General features: G+C 46.4%; 1 protein-coding gene across 2 annotated transcripts in view; it reads left to right on the top strand.

Annotated features, from left to right (window-relative positions):
- Positions 1 to 19,042, top strand: part of LOC8027854 (dorsal-ventral patterning protein Sog) — a 370,069-nt gene that overhangs the window by 346,008 nt on the left and 5,019 nt on the right. The window contains exons 14-22 of one of the 2 annotated variants that reach the window (XM_040217931.3): positions 1,390 to 1,610; positions 2,543 to 2,671; positions 5,951 to 6,154; positions 7,889 to 7,982; positions 9,199 to 9,362; positions 11,765 to 11,873; positions 16,285 to 16,383; positions 17,880 to 17,977; positions 18,493 to 18,592. In XM_040217931.3, the coding sequence (XP_040073865.1) occupies positions 1,390 to 1,610; positions 2,543 to 2,671; positions 5,951 to 6,154; positions 7,889 to 7,982; positions 9,199 to 9,362; positions 11,765 to 11,873; positions 16,285 to 16,383; positions 17,880 to 17,977; positions 18,493 to 18,592 (1,218 nt within the window). Of the gene's footprint in view, positions 1 to 1,386; positions 1,611 to 2,542; positions 2,672 to 5,950; positions 6,155 to 7,888; positions 7,983 to 9,198; positions 9,363 to 11,764; positions 11,874 to 16,284; positions 16,384 to 17,879; positions 17,978 to 18,492; positions 18,593 to 19,042 lie in introns of both variants that reach the window. The other variant, XM_042290868.1, reaches the window with a different exon arrangement.

The following is a 19,042-nucleotide window of genomic DNA, read 5'->3' as shown; positions in this document are numbered from 1 at the left end:
GATGATCACTGTTGGTGAAAGAAGCAAAAGAAATAGGGATTATTATTATTATTATTATTATTATTATTATTATTCACATGCTCGAATTAGCAGAGCGAACAAAGGCATAAAATGACCATTAGGCGCCGGTAGCTCTGCCGTTGCCACAGTGATTTTAAAAACAAAAAAAATGCCAATTAACATTATTGTTTCTTATATTAGATATCGTGATTCTAGTACCTTTGCCTGGTGCCTCGAGCCTGGCAGTAGGTCGCAGTGGCTGTAGATGCTTTCTAATATTAATGACAATTAAAGATAATCAATGTGAGTAAAATAAATTGATCAAGATCTTTTAGGATTAATTAAGGGATGAGAGAGGGTGGCTGGAAATCATCACCTCGTGCCAGATTCGCGCATTTCCGTATAGCTAACTTGAAGTAGTAAATCGAAAGCCCGTTTGGGTTAACAATCAGGCAAGGAAACATCGCCGTATCGGACGCGTGCGCCGAGTCGCGAGGCGAGTGCCAGGAGTCGCGAAATCTTGAACTTCCAAGGATACCGAGCGGAGACCACTCATTGCTGTCGGAGATAATAAAATTCATGGCCGATTTCGTACTGATTGCGATATTACAATGATTACTTAATGCCTCGGGGTATACCTACATGCCCCATGCTCGAATAGTACACATACATACGTGTTATATCCAAACACTTATCCGCAAAAAAAAAAAAAAAAAACGATTTGGGAGGTAGGGGGGGGGGGGATGGGTGATAGTTAAGTATTTCTTAAAATAGGAGCTCCAAACGTTCTTTTTCTTTTTCTCTCTCTAGCTATCGAAACTAAGTTTATCTTTGTAATACCTAAGCTTTACATTTTCCGGCATGCTATTTATTATCTCTAAATTTAAAATAGATATTGAGAAAACATCAAATAAACATTATGCCAAAACGAACATTCGAATTTTCCCCGCGCTATCGCGTGTAGTGACGCCACAGGTTTTATTACTTGAAAGTCGAGCAGGCAGTCTAAAAATACAGTATTTTGCGCGTATTTTTATCATTTTGCTGGCTTGAGGCTTCTCCGTGATTCATTTTACGCGATCAAACTTCTTGTGATCCAATTACAACATTTGACGTCACGCACTCGGTGTTGCCAGTAGACCCCCTCAGCCTCTCAGACGTACCTTAAAAACTCAATAGCTTCGAAAAAAAATGTGACTAATACTTTGGATGATTAGTTCTAATGTGTCTAATAACTTGTTGAACCAATTCGATGCAAATCAGGTGCCTGTCAGCTTCCGTGCATAATATAACGCTCCTTGTACCTGTGCACTGTTGGCGTAAATTGAGCTGCTAGATTAGCAGCTGACGACGTCTCCGCTCGCGAACTTCTTGTGGCCTCCCAAGCAGAAACGCCCGTGCTGCTGATGTCCGAGGGCAACAGCTCGGCGGCCGGGCAGGCCTGGATCTCGGTGGACAAGTCGTGCCGCCTGCATTACTCCGTGTTCGTGTCCGGCCTCGAGCCCACTGACAGGCACCTGCTCGAGCTGCTCGAGATCTCACCGGTCATGCACGTCATGCCCAGCGCCCGCAGCGTCCAGAGGGTCCTCCAGAAGATCAGCGGAGACGAGGTGGGATGCGAGCCGTTTTCTTACGAGGATGGTGCACATGAACCCAACGTTAAACCCTTGTCAAGCGCTGGTAACGCTCAGTTATAATTTGTTGGTCAACGCAACGCTGGAGGCAATTCAAACGTTTCTTCTCAAAAGTGTGCTTATCAATTTTTACGGATCTCTTCTCACTGCTCACACACGCCCTCTGCACAGTATTTGTCTTATAGTTTCTTCACGGGCTAATTCGAGGCTTTCAAAGCCCTGTCGATGCTCAAAGAATCAGTAACAACAGTATATGTGATGTACCTGCTTGCCAAATTGAGGAGGGGGGGGGGGGGAATTCGGTAACCGAGTGTGTTTACGCAGCATAGTGGTGGTTTGGGCCAGTTGGTTCATATTTAAAGAATGCAGCACTGAATAAGCACATGGAGAAAGGAAGATTGAAACATGACAGTTTACCCTGTCTGCATCTTCCTCGTCCGCGTGTTTGTTCGTCGTTGTTTTCTTTAAATGTGTTAACCCACCGCAGGCCGTCTGCAGCTCGAAGCACGTGGAGCAAAAACTTGTGCTGCAGAATCCTAGGGATCCTGGGTTTAATCCCCACCCCTGCCGATTTTGATCTGGATGAGCATCGTATGCTGGCGTGCGGTCCTGTATTATAACTGCGTGAGGCACGTTAAAGACCCCGGGTTAGCGGTGGCAATGCACTAGCCAAATTTCTCATTTACAGCGAAGACCCCAGACGCCGCTTAGGGGCGCACTAACTTTCTCTTGTCTAAACATACAACACAATTACTTTTGCTTACTAACTATTCGTTTGGGGTAAGGACTCCAAGAATATATACTGCGCGGTATAGCCGTATTGCCTTGAGTTATAGATAGTGTTCCCGTATATTGAATGGGGAATGTTAAATTACGGGAATTGCTACGACACACCGCGGCACTCGCAGCTGGAAGATACCCTGGAGGAGCCCAGTCCTGCGACGCTGTACAGACTGAGTGGCGGCTCTTCTTACCTCCTGGTCACCTCCAAGTCTGGCAAGTCCAAGCAAGTCGAGCTCAGGGGCCATATTCGAGACGTGAGTTTCGAGCCGTCGGCTCGTAACCGGATGCTTAGCCTGTCACCCTTCTTCAGACACTAGCGGTAGATTCGCTAACCTGGGTATGTTTAGCTACGTTTGAGTTTGAGCAGAAAACTAGGAGCTCAGTTGCTGTTACAGGTATCGAGTAATAGACTTTAGGCTGTTTCACACACTTGCGACGCGATTGCTTATTACCGGAGAAGCGAAAAACCGGTTTTAAACTTCTTGCTACCCCTCATGACTTCCGCGCAGACAGTCGTTGGCAATGAATGACAAGAGGTTTACAAACCCGTGTTTGGCCTCTTCGGTCGTAAGCAGTCGCAAGTTTGTGAGTCGGCCTTTAGGTGTTGCATATGAACCTGCTCTCTCTGTCTCTTTCTCTCTCAAGAGCTTGCCGTTCGCAAGTGATATTGATTTTAGGCTGAAGGTAGATTGTAAAACGAAAATGAGCTTCCTTAAAACAAAAAAAAAAAGTTGTGAAACTATCAATATTGCAACAGGCATGTAAAATCTAAATTGTATCGTGGTTGATTAAGGATTTCAAACGAGTACTTCGAGGCTACGACGCCGTTTGAACCCGCACTTACGGACAGTGAGCTTCCCCTCAAGTGACGTCTCTATGAGGGGAAGCGGATTTGCAGAACAGAATCAGGACGTAGACCGCGCTTGGGACACGTCTTCGTAGACGCAGGCCACGTCTTCCCGCTACTTTTTTGTCCCGTCTGCTCGCTTAAACCGCCTATGCTTGTTATGAGTTGGTGAAATTTCTATAGAGGCAGTCTAATAAAAAATGAAATATGTTTACAAATCTCTGTTACGCGAAATTAGAGCACAGCTCTTGAGGAGGAGGGGGGGAGGGTATGGAGGGGAGGCTATGCCCCTCATCCTCCTCCTCCGTACAATTCAATTAGTGTTCAGGTCACGTGACGTCAGTCTTTTCACTAAATCTAGCGGAGAAACTGAATTTGTTCGTGGGTGACGTGACACGAAGTCGCGTGACGTCGTTTTCCTCTCTAAACTTAGCGGAGAAACTGAACTGGTGTTGAGATCACGGTGCGTCAATTTTCCCGCTCAATATAGCGGAGAAACTGAATTTGTTCATGGGTGACGTGACCCAAAGTCATCTGACGTCATTTTCCCCGCTAAATTTAGCGGGAAAATTGACGTCACGCTACCTCAACACCCATTTAATTTCCCGCTAAATTTAGCGGTGCAGTTACGCCGACAGCGACGCCGACGCCGCGAAACCCGGAAACGGGCGCCTAAGAGCTGCGCTCTAAAAAATTCCGAGGACACCTAAGCACTTGTTATGAGTTGTGAATGCGAAAGCATGAATGTCGTTCTTCCACTCCTTTAGTTCGTCTGCAGTGTACTGGCGTAAACGGCCACGTTTCGCTACTGCCGAGGTTGCCGAGCGCGCGCTCTCGTGAAGCGGCCGCAGCCTCCCCCTCCCTCCCCTCCGGCAACGCCTGACACAAGAGCGGTGGCCGAGCGCGCGCTCTCGTGAAGCGGCCGCAGCCCCCCCCCCCTCCCTCACCTCCGGCAACGCCTGACACAAGAGCGGTGGCCGAGCGCGCGCTCTCGTGGAGCGGCCGCAGCCCCCCCCCCCTCCCTCCCCTCCGGCAACGCCTGACACAAGAGCGGTGGCCGAGCGCGCGCTCTCGTGAAGCGGCCGCAGCCCCCCCCTCCCTCCCCTCCGGCAACGCCTGACACAAGAGCGGTGGCCGAGCGCGCGCTCTCGTGGAGCGGCCGCAGCCCCCCCCTCCCTCCCCTCCGACAACGCCTGACACAAGAGCGGTGGCCGAGCGCGCGCTCTCGTGAAGCGGCCGCAGCCCCCCCCCCTCCCTCCCCTCCGGCAACCCCCGACACAAGAGCGGTGGCCGAGCGCGCGCTCTCGTGAAGCGGCCGCAGCCCCCCCCCTCCCTCCCCTCCGGCAACGCCTGACACAAGAGCGGTGGCCGAGCGCGCGCTCTCGTGGAGCGGCCGCAGCCCCCCCCCCCCTCCCTCCCCTCCGGCAACGCCTGACACAAGAGCGGTGGCCGAGCGCGCGCTCTCGTGAAGCGGCCGCAGCCCCCCCCCCTCCCTCCCCTCCGGCAACCCCTGACACAAGAGCGGTGGCCGAGCGCGCGCTCTCGTGGAGCGGCTGCCAATGGCTATCTAGGAGCCGTTTTGCTCAGCCAATGGGAAAATGGGCATTTCTTTCGCTTTTCTTTTTTGCGGGCGCCACCGGCTCCACTCCATGGGAGAGTTAAGACTTTCGCAATAATAACTTCATTGGCAGTTTCAAAGAAGGGCCTGTGGTGTCCTAGTACGCCTCTCATCCTAGGGGAGAATAGGTCGAGACCACGATGCACGTTACGCTGCGCGACCATGTGGGCGCGAACATTGACATTGGTGATTGTTTTGCACTTTAAATCGGAAAGCTATTTACGGGCTCTAAATTTTTTTTGCTTCTGTTAGGGCCTCAATTGAGCCTTCTTTCCACACTAGTAGTTTTGATGACATTAATAATGCAAAAAAAAAAAAAAGAAACCGTCATTTTCTAGTTTGCGCGAACAGTGTCGCGCTGTTTGATGAGCGCGACACGACACAAGCTAAAAAATAACTGTTAATCATATCTTTTTTTCTTAAATCGCGGGATGTCCTTGAAATGACTAGCGCGGTCGAAAGTGCTTATTCAGGGGCCCTGGCCTACAAGGTAAAATATGGTACTGGTTTTTACCGCTTCTAAATAAAAAAATAAAAAAGTGCCATCGTTTTGTTCGTGCTTACTGTGCCATGCAGTGTACTTTCACTTACTACTTGGTCAAGACGCGTATTAAGTGAAAGACACTGTGCTCACAATCCTCTTTGACCGTTCTCCTCCGGGTGAAGAGTCAACCTCAACATTGCAAGATTATTTGTCACGGAGGGAACTTTCGCTTCATTTGGATGAGTACCAACAACCACTGTAATGGCGTTTTGTTTTTTCGTGAATGAATAATATGTGCGGGCTTTTAAGGTACCTGAAAGGTTCATGAACTGCGGGTTTTTAGTGTTTTAGTATGCATCTTCGTTGAGCTTTTTTGGGATAGCGCTTACATCAAAAATATTGTAGAAATCAGTAAGAAGCACAGCTTCAGTATCCCTGTGCAGCACAAGCAGAAACAATGCCATTATTATCATTTCAAGATAATTCTCCAGATTGTTTCTGGAACAGCGCTTAGTGTTGTTATTTTGCGTTCTACCATAACGTACCACTGGATGATCGACACATTCACATTTCCCTCTTTCCAGATCCAGATTCCCGATAATTGCCTCCCAGACCTGGAGAAGAGTGTGGGCACCGTGCGTGGCTTTGCAAGTGACTTCTCGGGTGGCGAGAACAACGAGATCTACCGTATTGAGTCGAACCACAAGTGCTACTACGATGGGGAGGTCTTTGACGACGGTGCTCAGTGGACTGCTCGTCACGAGGAGTGTGTCATGTGCTCTTGCCAGGTATATATAACCTCTAATCACACAATGTATTGCAAATTGTTTTTTTTTCAAACACATTCTTTTAAATAAGCAGTTGTGCTGTGGATTCGAAGTATACTTACAAGAAGCGATTGAATGCGCTATTTTGATATCTTGTAAATTGCGCCTCTTCTGTCAGAGGGTTCTTTAAACGCCAGCTGCTGCACTCTAATGTTGTGAATAAAAAAAAATGTGTCTCTTAAAATTACACCTACATTTTCGTGTTTTGTTGTATTGTTTTTACCAGTAGCTGTTCTTGGATATTTCTCTATTCTCCCTCATTTATTGGTTCTACTATATGATGGTTTGGTACGGAATGTCCCCAGCACATTTAACTTGATGGCCTATTTTTAAGTTTTTGTAGAAGGCCCCACAGGCTAGTGAGCACACATTTTTTAAAAAGTATTTCAGAAACTTTAGATTTGTGGGTCAATACAGAGCATAAATTTATAAAACATAAATAAATCAGTTCAAATGCTCTTAAATCAGAAGAAAGATGTGACCAATATTTTATTTACATCACATCTTTCCCACAACAGTCTGCTACTTTTTAATTGCCATAGCTCTGCTTGAAGGTCACCCATTGCATATCATTTTAGAGCGCAGCTCTTAGGGGCCCGTTTCCGGCTTGAGCGGCGTCGGCGTCGGCGTCGGCGTAACCGCGCGGTGCATCATGGGAAATGTCCCATAATGCACCGCGCGAGCCCCCCACCAAGGTCACGTGACCTCGTGGGGGTCACGTGACCTCCCGAAGTCACGTGACTCCCCTGAGGTCACGTGGCCCCCTCCTCGAGGTCACGTGACCCCCGCCGATGTCGCGTGACCCCCCGATGACGTCACCGGCATCCACATCGTCATCGTCATCATCACTGATGACGTCACCGGCATCCACATCGTCATCGTCATCATCACTGATGACGTCACCGGCATCCACATCGTCATCGTCATCACTGATGACGTCACCGGCATCCGCATCGTCATCGTCATCATCACTGATGACGTCACCGGCATCCACATCGTCATCGTCATCATCACTGATGACGTCACCGGCATCCACATCGTCATCGTCATCATCACTGATGACGTCACCGGCATCCGCATCGTCATCGTCATCATCACTGATGACGTCACCGGCATCCACATCGTCATCGTCATCATCACTGATGACGTCACCGGCATCCACATCGTCATCGTCATCATCACTGATGACGTCACCGGCATCCACATCGTCATCGTCATCATCACTGATGACGTCACCGACATCCGCATTGTCATCGTCATCATCACTGATGACGTCATCAGTGACGTCACTGATGTCGTCACCGGCATCCGCATCGTCATCGTCATCATCACTGATGACGTCATCAGCGACGTCACTGATGACGTCACCGACATTCGCATCGTCATCGTCATCATCACTGGTGAAGTCATCAGTGACGTCACTAATGACGTCATCGGTACCCGCATCGTCATCGTCACTGATGACGTCATCAGTGACGTCAGTGATGACATCATCGGCATTGGGGGTCACGTGACCCCCAAGGTAACGTGACCCCCCCTGGTTAGTTTAACCCCCCCCCAGTGCCCTTCCCTCCTCCTCCTCAAGAGCTGCGCTCTAATTCGGCGTTACAGGGAGTTGTAAGCGGCTTTCATTTTTTTTAGCATAATATATTGTTGCTCTGAGCAATGAGGTGCTCAGTGCGCGCTCTTGTGCAGAGGGGCCGCCTGGTCTGTGACCCCGTTGTCTGTCCGGTGGTCCAGTGCGCCAACCCAGTCACCCTCCCAGGGGAATGTTGCCCCACATGCCAAGGTGAGTTATGTCTAACCCGGTAAACATGTGAGCTTTAGAATATGATGGCCACCATGCAAACGTAGGCTGACCAGACGCCCCATTTTGGCCGGAAACCATCCCATGTCGGAGCTTCATTTCTTTCGTATCGTTATTTTGTCTCAGTAAAGCCTTATGTCTCGTTTTCGTGGAAACGTGCATGTAGTGGCAAAATCAATACAAGTAAGTGGAAGAAAACTAACTTTGTGTACTCTTTGCATTCATAATATTTGTAAAAATAAACATGCTATGAAGACGTTACCTCCCACAGAGGTAACGTCTTTAGCTCTTTTTGTCTTTAGCTCTTCTTGTCTTTAGCTCTTTTTGTCTTTAGCTCCTTTTGTGATTTTATCTGCCAGTACCTTTTGTTTGCTTAGACTTGTGTATGGGAGACTTTTTTTGTTATATTACTTAATTTGGCAACCTTTGTTTGTCAACATTTCTTCCAAATTTAACATTTGTGTTCAGACAGCGTACGGATCAGTCTGCTTTTGAGGTGCGGCGACACTGGTTTGTGCTGTAGATGAGAAATTTAGCCAGTCCAGTACCACTGCTAGCCTGGGTCCTTTAATGTGCACCAAGCAGTAGTGATACGTGATTGCACACCGGTACAATGCTCATCCAGGTCATAACATCCTCACTGTATAAAAATAAAGGAGAAAGAGACTTGTGTTCTTAAAGAACTCGGAAAAATGCATGCTTTCTTGTTCAACTGAATTGTAGCAGAGCTTTTCTTTCTTCCTCGATGACTATAATCCCCTCCTCTGAGGATTATGGTCACCCTAATCAAAAGTCCCATCCATCTGGCGATGTCAAAGTGTCCTACAAAGTCAAAGTCAACATCAGATATTTATGAGGTTCATTCATCAACAACAGTCTTTATAACTGAATGGAAATAGCATTTTCACTTGTATTCACAAGATCAGGTGATAAAGAAAATTTGCTTCCTTAGTGCTGTTAGGATTCTACAAACCTTTCACTTGATGGATGAAAGACACTTGTTAAGGCACTGTTGCTGCAAACCCCATAAGCTGGCTTTTTTTTTGTGGAACCTCTGAGGCCTACACGTGACATGTAGTATGTTAATTCTTAAAGAAACCTGTCTAACATAATGGTGTAGCATCATCACAGTGTCATGTTGGTATCATTTTATATTAAGATTCTGGTTTGCTGTCCTCACGTGATTCATGGCTTGCAGATGAGACTGGAGGCCTGAATGCATCCTATGCCCCTAGTGGTGAAGCCCGCTCGCCACACGGCTGTTTCCTTGAAGGAGACAAGAAGTTTCATATGGCGGGATCCAAGTGGCACCCTTACATCCCACCTTTTGGCTTCAGTCGCTGCGCTGTTTGCACTTGCCAAGTAAGCACTTGCAGAAGATCTTAACAGTATGCGCTCAACAGTTGAATCCTTCAGGCCATTCTGAATTTGAATATTCTACAGAGAAAATATTTAGCGCAGAAACCTGAAGCACTTATGGTGCTTTGGTTTTGAAGCATTGCCATCTTAAAGGGATGCTGAACCGAAATCTGGATTCCACAAAACACGCGACAGAAGCGTGCAACGGGATGCTACAAACACCGAAACATCACTCATACAGCGATATCTTGAACGGATGACGGTATGTTTCAAGAAAAGGAGGCACATTTGGGAGAAATGTTCACGTCATGTTTCTCCAAGAAGGAGAGGGAACGGCCTCGCGTCTTCTCCGCCTCGCCGCCTTGAGGGAGCGAAGCGAAGAGAGGAGGAAACCAGGTATCTTCACGGCCACGCGCCTCGTCGGCTTGGTTCAATCTCGACCTCTTTTTCCCAAAATACGGCCATCCATTGGAGATATCGCATTACGAGTAGTGTTGTAGGGATTGTAGCGTCCCGCCTACATCTCCTGCATTGTTTTTTCTGAAATCCAAATTTCGATTCACCATCCCTTTAAAGGCCATTCTGTGGGTAAAAAAATTAGAAATGTGAACTTTTTTTTTATAGCCACGACCAAGTAAGCGAAATTCGAGGTCCTTCCACAGAGTTCCTTGCTGAGCGCCACTTTTGTGCCTATTGTGAATCTCGTCCCCTGAAGTTCGTACAGAAGGGGCTTCTTCCCTCTCATGTTGTCCCATGAAAAAGAAAGAAGGGTAAATATTGTTAGCATTGCTGAACATGATTCTGCTGATCATGCATTCAGAAAGCATTTTAAAGCTCGTGTAAATGTATAAATAATTATCTGTTTAATAATTAAACTGTTTAAAGATTTAGAGACAATCATGATACAATTTATGTTAACCAGTACAGGCACATACATGATTTTATAGTTTGTATTTGTATTTTTAAATCTACATATTGTAAGGGTAAACTAAACATGAATATAAGTGCTGTTTTAGTCTATGAAGCAATATTTGGTCACAAAATTTGGGTAGTGCAACTCCTGAAATAAAATATCTAGCTTACAAGACCCTGTTAGACCTATTACATGAGTACGCAAAAATTGTATGGGATCCACATACCACTACAAATTGTTCTAAACTTGAAAAAATTCAGAAATTCTCATCCAGATATATTCTTAACAACTATTACCGCGGTTATTCCCATATAGAACTATGCAAACTCGCAAACAATCCAACGTTGGAGTTGAGGACTAAGTATAAAAGAACTAAATTTCCTTAATTATTCATAATTATCTAAAGATTAACAAGTCTGATTATTTTTAGATTCGTCCAAATGAATGCTCACCAGATCCATCCGTGCAAAAACACTGTTTTAAATTCAGTTGTTTTTTAGATCCATCATCAAATAGATCATGCTGCATGACCCCATTGTGTTATCAATGTTACTTAGTTCATTGTTGAGAGCATTGAATATACTGTTTTTGCCACCACTTAAATGCTACTGTATCATACATTTTGTCATTATGTACTAAAAGTTTCTTGTATTAGAAATATTTTCTAGATGTGTGTTTATTAGGGCTGGGTTTTGATTAAAAATATTTAGCCGATTAGTTGCCACCCTTTAATCGATTATTAATAAATTAATCAGTTTCGTTAATTCCCTTGCATAATAGCTTTAAAAAGCTGTAAATGGCAAATTTGCCTTGGCTCACAATATTTTTTATTTTAAATCCCTTGATGTGTAGTTGAGAACAGTCAAAAGCCACCCACACTCACAAATTATTACTTCAGCCGCAGAGACAAAGAGGTTCTCTGATGTTCTCCGGCAGTAATGAACTCTTTTGATTGTTCACAGTATTCTCTGCTGCGTTAGAGGGACACTCGCAAGGCATTGAAGTGGCTGGGACATGTATAACCTTCTTCAGGTGTTTGAAGTTACAAATCTCGCCCTACAGTTTACTTTATGTCAAAATTGCACATAAAGTTTACCTTCATACAGGTGTAGGAACTCGTCCATATCAGAGTGGTGGAAGCATGGCATTTTTGTTCTTTTTTATTTAACTGAATTGCTGGTTAAAAATTAATCGTAATTAAAGCAATAATTGATTAATCGGTTGGTTAATCTATCAAGTTTCCACCCCTAGTACAGTTGATTTTAAGTTTTGTATTCAATTAGAAACTTGTTGTTCAATAAACATTTTTGTACCAGTGACTTGTATGTTTTCTCTTTATGTATTTTTGTCTACCCTCTCGTAGCCATTAAAAGGGCTGACAGTATCAATAAATGAAAATAAAATGAAAGTCACATTATACAGCTTAGCTGAAGTGAGGTATATCCGTATGAAATACTTTTCAAGCATGTTTGCTTCATCATCTCTCTTGCAGCCCATCACCCTGACAGTCGAGTGCCGCAGGATTACCTGCCCTCCACTCAGCTGCTCAGAAAAAGATGCCTACCGGGAAAACGCCCTTTCCTGCTGCAAGAAATGTCCCAGTAAGTTACTTCTGAAATATCTTTGGGCAACATGAAGTGCTGTCAGATTCCAAATATTACTAAATATATTATGAAGCAAACCATGAAAAACATTGAATTTGAGACTCTTGAGTACTCCTATAAATGACAGTGTAAATTGTCTGCTGGAATTCGATTATCTCTCAGATCGCTCTTTCAGCCTTGATTGCAGGCCAAACACTAGTACATGTAGATAATCCTCCTGCCAAGCGTTGTGTATTCAAGTTCTCCCGCCCCGGTCTTCACCGAGGAGTTCCATATATTGGGGTTCCCCCGAGCTGCACAAGATGGGACCACGCGTCCGGAGAGCACCAAAGCACCGAACCGAACGCGTGTCAAGTTTCGTTTGCGCGTGCCTCGCGTGCCTGTGAACCCTACGCCCCAGCGAAACCGCGCGCGTCCCCGCCGAGCGTTGGAGCGACCTCAACCACGTAATCTCCGCTAGCCACACGGGCTGGTTTATATACTCTAATAAAGTTGAGTTCTTACGTATCAAGGACGCAACAACTCGCAACGAGGCAAGTGATCCCCGGACTCGCCCGTCCTGTTTTGTGCGTGAGGCCCTGCGCTGCACCTTGGACCCGACATGTCTTCCTTGGACGAAGATACCCCGACTGTTGGGATGGCTCCTTCGGCTTCATACCTCGCCCTGGCTGAATTTTCGCCGGATCAGCCAGCCGCTTGGCCCGTGTACCAGGAACAACTTGAATTTTACTTTGAAGCTCAGAACATCGTAACCGATGACAAGCAGATACCCATCCTCTGCAGTGCCTGCGGAGTGGACACCTACACACTTCTTCGCTTCGTGTGTGCCCCCAAGACGCCGATGCAGACACCATACGCTGACATCGCGGCTAAACTGGATACCCACTTCGTCAGCAAGCCCTCTGTCACCTTGGAACACTTTTGATTCAACAAACACGATCAGCTCCAAGGGGAGGCAGTGCCGGCCTATCTCGCAGCACTTCGGCATCTCGCTCGCCACTGCGAGTTTGAGGACTGGCATGATCGTCTGCTGTGCGACCGACTGGTATGCGGCTTGCGCGGCAAGACCTTCAGCACGGACTTTTGGCGGAACTGGAGCTCACACTGACCAAGGCCGTCGAGATGGCTCGGGCTGCTGAGGAAGCAGCCGTCAAGACTGAAGAACTTCGTCGCACCAGGTCAGAGGCTTGCCAAGAGCAAAACCAAGTGGCACAGGCGCTGCGGAAGCCCCTCAGTAGTAGTGCTTCCACCAACGGTCGATCTTCTCATGTCCAGTGCTGGAGATGCACGGGCTCACACGACGCCAGAAGCTGTTCCTACACCAGTGTTGTATGTCACTTCTGCAGCAACAAAGGACACATGCAGAAGACCTGCCGTAAAAAAAAGCAGCAAAAGAAGTGAAGAAACCGGGCAAGGCTTCTGAGAGACCATTTGACTCCAAATGGTCTTTCAGTCGTCTTTTTGGGCTATCGCGTCGACAGCCAAGGCATTTACCCGACTGAAGAAGAGGACAAGGCTCTGAAGGAAGCTCCAGCACTCGAGGACAAGCAGCAGCTTCAGTCCTTCCTCAGGTTGTTGAACTTTCACAACCGTTTCCTGACGCGGCGCAGTGCACACACTCAAACCCCTGCATCGTCTTTTCGGCAAAGACTCGCCATGGAGATGGGGACCTGATGAAGACGAGGCATTTAAAAACGCAAAAAAGCTTCTGAAATCGTCAGCGGTGTTGAGACACTACGACGTCCACAAGCCCCTCATTCTCATATGCGACGCATCGCCATACGGGCTCGGTTTTGTGCTGAGTCATGAAGATCAGCCTGGCCTGGAAGCTCCAGTCGCCTACAGATCCAGGCCGATGACTTTGACCGAGCTGAACTGTCAAACAGACAAAGAGGCGTTGGCCGTAGTGTCGGGAGTCAAGAGATTTCACCAGTACCTGTATGGGAGACACTTCAAGATCTACGCAGATCACAAACCCTTGCTTGGGCTCCTGCACCACAGCAAACCCATCCCAGTGGTTCTATCGCCACGCCTGCTCTGATGGGGTCTGATCCTGGGATAATACGACTACGAGCTGGTCTACCGTCCAGGTAGACAGATGGGCAATGCCGACGCCTCCAGTCGGTTGCCTCTGCCGACAAAGGACCTCCAGCTCCCACCCTTGGAGAACGTTCTCCTACTCGAGGCTGCTCCGGTAATGCCAGTCGATAAAGAGCGAATTGCTTGACTAACGAAACAGGATCCGAAGCTGTCCCGCGTCCTCCAATGGATCAAGCATGGATGGCCTGATGAGAAGCCATCAGAAGAGTCCCAACCATACTATGTACTCTGCAACGAACTCTCCGCATACCGCGACTGCAATCTTTGGGGCAGCCACGTAGTTGTGCCACCTAGCCTCTGCCCTGAGATCTGATTCTCCACTCTGCACATCCCGGCATGGTGCGCATGAAGGGGCTCGCCAGAGGCGATGTCTAGTGGCCAGGTCTGGACAAGGGAATTGAAGAGCAGGTCTGCACCTGCGCCGATTGCCAAGTCACAAGGGACTCGCCTCCACAATCTCCAGTGCATCTATGGGAATGCAGCTCCAGGCCATGGTCCAGACTGCACGTGGACTTTGCAGGCCCCTTCTAAGGAAAGACCTTCCTTTTGGTCGTGGACTCGTATTCTAAGTGGTTAGAAGTACGAACTACGAAGTCCACGTCAGCAACGACTGTCATCCACGAACTAAGAAGGATGTTTGCAACCCACAGACTGCCCGATGTGGTTGTCTCGGACAACGGCCCTGCCTTTGCGTCAGAGGAGTTCTGCACGTTCCTCGCCCGCAGCAACATCCGACAAGCATTGATATCTCCCTACCATCCATCATCAGAGGGTCAAGCGGAAACGTTCGTACAAGACACCAAGAAAGCGGTGAGACGCTTCAGAGGCGCTGACATCGATGTGTGCCTCACACGTTTCCGGTTTGAGCAGCATATCCTGCCAAGCACATCGACAGGAAGAAGCCCGGCAGAGTTCATGATGTCGCGCCAACTCAGGTCAGCTTTGGACAGCGTCCACTTAGACCATCAGTGCTACGTCGAGCAGCGCCAGGAAAAGCACGCGCAGAGCAGCAGAATATCGAGAAAATTCTGCCCCAGCGGCAGCGTGTTTGCTCGCAGCTTTGCGTTGGGACGTCCGTACTGGATTCCCGTCATCGTCTACTCTCGCAGTGAACCGGTCTCATATTAGGTGAAGCTGCAAGACGGCACATTTTGGAAACGGCACATTGACCAGATTCGCCAACGAACGTCAGACATGCCGGACATTCCTGATACACGTGATCGCGCTCCGGATTCTGGTGGCACAGACATTGATCCACAAGCGACTCGTGACGGCACCGGGTCGGCTGCAAAGCACAACAGGCCAAAAACATCTGGGACTGAAACTGAGGAAACGCCTGCCAAGGCCAGAGTGACTCCGGCCGCTGCTCCTAGGTCGCCCTCGCACGCTGCTACATGACCGACAGATTCATCTGAGCAACAACAATGCACCAACCGCACTTCGCCGATCAAGTCGGACAACGCGCCATCCCGCCCCTTTGAACGAATTCGTTTAGGGGGAGGGGTGTTGTGTATTTAAGTTCTCCTGCCCCGGTCCTCACCGAGGGGTCGCGTATTTTGGGGTTCCCCCAAGCTGCGCCAGATGGACCACACGTCCGGAGAGCACTGAACCGGCGCGTGTCAAGTTTCGTTTGCACGTGCCTCGCGCGCCTGCGGACCCTAAGCCCCAGTGAGACCGTGCGCGTCCCCATTGAGCGTCGGAGAGACCTCCACTATGTAATCTCCGCCAGCCACACGGGCTGGTTTATATACTCTAATAAAGTTGAGTTCTTACGTATCAAGGACACGACATCAAGTACCTCAGTTTACCTCTTATTGTTCAATTACTGAATTATATTTTCATACCTCTTGGTTTCCTGAGATACCTTAGTAATGTTAAATATACTACGTCATTTCTAAGCTCTTCCATTTTGCCAAACTCATTTTTTGAGTGGAAAGACTCTTATAAAAACTATTTTAATCACATGCTCTGGGAGCACTATATCCTTGTGGCAAGAAATTCAGTTCGTGAATTTTGATCAGCTGAGATGTATTGTTATCATAACATCTACTTTGAGTGTATTGTATTTTCTTCATGTTTCTAACATTTCGTTGTATTTTGCCAAGGTGATTTAGCCTTACACGTGGGATATCCACCCACCTCTTAGAGGAAATGATTGCAATGCCATTAATAAAAGTTGAAACCATCAAGATCCATTACTCTGACAGGGTTTTGCTGCTACTATGCTAGCCTTTTACCTAGCTGATTTCTAGTTTCTAATTAAAAATTCTGCCCCTAATATAAATGATCTCTTTGCACCTTGCTCTAGATGTCATCCCAGTCAAGTCGCAGGACAGTAATGTGGACACACAGCAGCTCAAAGACCAGGGATCGAAAAAGACGCCCAAGGAGATTCTCTCCAGTGGAGGTTGGCTTCATTTCCCCCCCCCCCCCCTCCCCCACAATCTTTTGCGGTGCATCTAATAGTCATGAGGCAATTACAAGAGTTGCAAAGTGTTTGTACAAGAAAGACTACCAGCAGATTGATGTTCTTGTTAAAAAATTATCGAGTAATATCTTAGGTTTTGAAAGTTTGTGCTTTTGAAAACTGGCCGATGTGCAAGTTCATGCTGCAAGCAATATGTCTAATGGACGTGCTTATTTCACTTTAATATTACTTTATTTCTTCCTTCTTCCTTCTACTTGGAATTCAGTATGTGTATATGAGTATGTTAGATCCATGGAACAGTATTTGACATTTTTGTTTAGGGATCAGCTAAAATCTTTAGGAATAAAGTTGAAAGTTCTCATGATGGAGAGCATACCGAGTAGAAAGCTGTTGCATGTTCGTAAGTCTGCTTTTTTAGTCTGACAAAGTTGTAAATCAAGCCTAAAGATAACAATATGAAGAGTCATCTTTTTTGTGTCAGTATATTGATCCAGTTTTACGATTACTAAATTATTTGCCGTCCCATCCAATTGAAAGGAATCGTCACATGATATGCGGCACATGCCAACTGACTTATATTTGTGCTAGGGTGGCACGTTGTGAATCATTGTTTCAGTCAAGCATGTCATTTGCTTCAATGTCATAATCGTGCACTTTGACATCTTCTAATTTCAAAAGTATGGCCCTGATGAATTATTAAAAAGGCATATCACAAACTAGTTATCTTGGGTTAGTAAAAGTGAGTAAATGTATCTGTCTATAAAGGCAAATGATCTCAAGAAGCAGGCGAGGCTCACACATTTCTCCAACACCTTAATTATTCTGATCTTATCAAAAAGCAATTCGCAACAACTTTTAGGTCAGCCCCCTTCCCCGCTTTCTGGCGCGTTTTTCCATGATTTTATTTGTAAGTGTTGTCGCACACTCTGCTGGGTGATGAAATTCAATTCTGAGTCATCTGCCTTTTTATTAATTTAAGGTTTCTTAAATTTTGTGTTTTGTTTTGGCAAAAAACGAATTTGAGAAGAAATATATTTGGCAGGCAACTTTTGGGTTTTTCCTTCAATACCAAAAATGTGCAAACCTTAATATACGTCAATTCATCATCAGATACTTTGACATGGGCTTGTGACCAGTGGGTGTTCTGACAGGAATCACCAAGCTCAGACAATCTCTTAAGCTAGGTATATGTTCAGGGCTAGCTTTACCAACCCAGGTACAAGATTGATGAACATTGGCAGCATGAACCAATGCCAGATGGCGTGATCCCTCGTTCTGCCTAACAGTTGAGGAGGTTAAGCCTGCTCAATTTTCATTTATGTTCTCTCCAGCAGCTATTATCTGGAGAAGTAGTGTCTGCAATTAGAGTATGCTTTTTCACCTTCATTCTACCTAGCCTCTGACTGAAGTTGGCCACAATTTTATACTAAAAGGAAGTACCTTTACCTGGACCCCTACTCTTCCTTTTTGTGCAGGCTGTCAGTTTCAGATGAAAGTGTTTCCCAATGGGGAGGAATGGCATCCAACGGTGCAGCCCTTTGGGGAGATGAAGTGCATCCGCTGCCACTGCAAGGTGCGTTATGCATAAGGTTTCCCTAACTTTCTTCCTATCTTCACTATTGCCAGAAATGTATAGAGAAGATGAACCGAAGCCTACGTCCTCTTCTTTAGTGTCTTTGTTATGAAAATGTTGCATTTGTGCCAGATATGTGGTCAACAGTCACTCTTCTTTTAGTTTCTTTTCACCGTCAGCATCAAACAAAAGGACAGTTACAATATCATAGGAGCTGTCTTTAGACGTTTGGTGCATTTAAGACATGCATGAGGTGACCCGTTTTTATTTGTGGTTCTAAAAGATTATTCTCGGAATTTACAATGAACTATTGTAAGAAACTTCTGTATATTTTTCTGAAATGAAGCCTCTGCGTTTTCACGCATGGAGTTTTAATTCCTTTCATTATATTTGCGCTGAGTTCCGGTTTTCCTTGAAAACATTTGAAACAAATTGCATAGGATTTTTTTCATGTAGACCTCAAATGATTATGTTTTTGTTGCCAAATAGTCTGACCTCTGGCGTTACTTGAACAGGACGGCAAGTCACGGTGTCGAAGACAGCGGTGTGCCAAGCTGTCATGCCCCATTAAGATCCAGAAGGAGGACGAGTGTTGTCCACGCTGTGCGGACAATGGTAGGAGTCCCTTTTCAAGTTAGATCTTCGTTGCTCCTTTTAAGGAATAATTGGTCCTTCTCCGTTTATTTTTTTTTTTTACGTTAGTTATTCCACTAACGGCGCTTTTTCACTTACCGACTTTTGTTAACGGATATTGCATGACATTGCTATCATGTATAGTATACCAACTTGGAAACTATAGAAAATGCCAAAACTGCTGCTGCCCTTACATTTTTTCGTGATATCCATTGTACACCGTAAAATCCCCGTTGTAACACCCACCCATTTTGGAAAGGTAAACGGTAAGAAATATCGGGTGTGCAATCTGTGGGAATGAGACAGCAGAAGGTCATGAGAAACGGCCGATAAACACCATGACAGCCACTATCAATCACATGAAACGGGAACTGATACCCCAGGTCGCGGACACGGCAGATTTGCACACGGTGTGATAAAACACGCGGAAAC

Source organism: Ixodes scapularis, unplaced genomic scaffold (genome assembly GCF_016920785.2).
Source record: "Ixodes scapularis isolate PalLabHiFi unplaced genomic scaffold, ASM1692078v2 PGA_scaffold1__304_contigs__length_218370807, whole genome shotgun sequence".
Lineage (NCBI taxonomy): Eukaryota > Metazoa > Arthropoda > Arachnida > Ixodida > Ixodidae > Ixodes > Ixodes scapularis.
The sequence above is the reverse complement of the archived record's forward strand: the minus strand, read 5'-3'. Positions and strand labels throughout refer to the sequence as shown.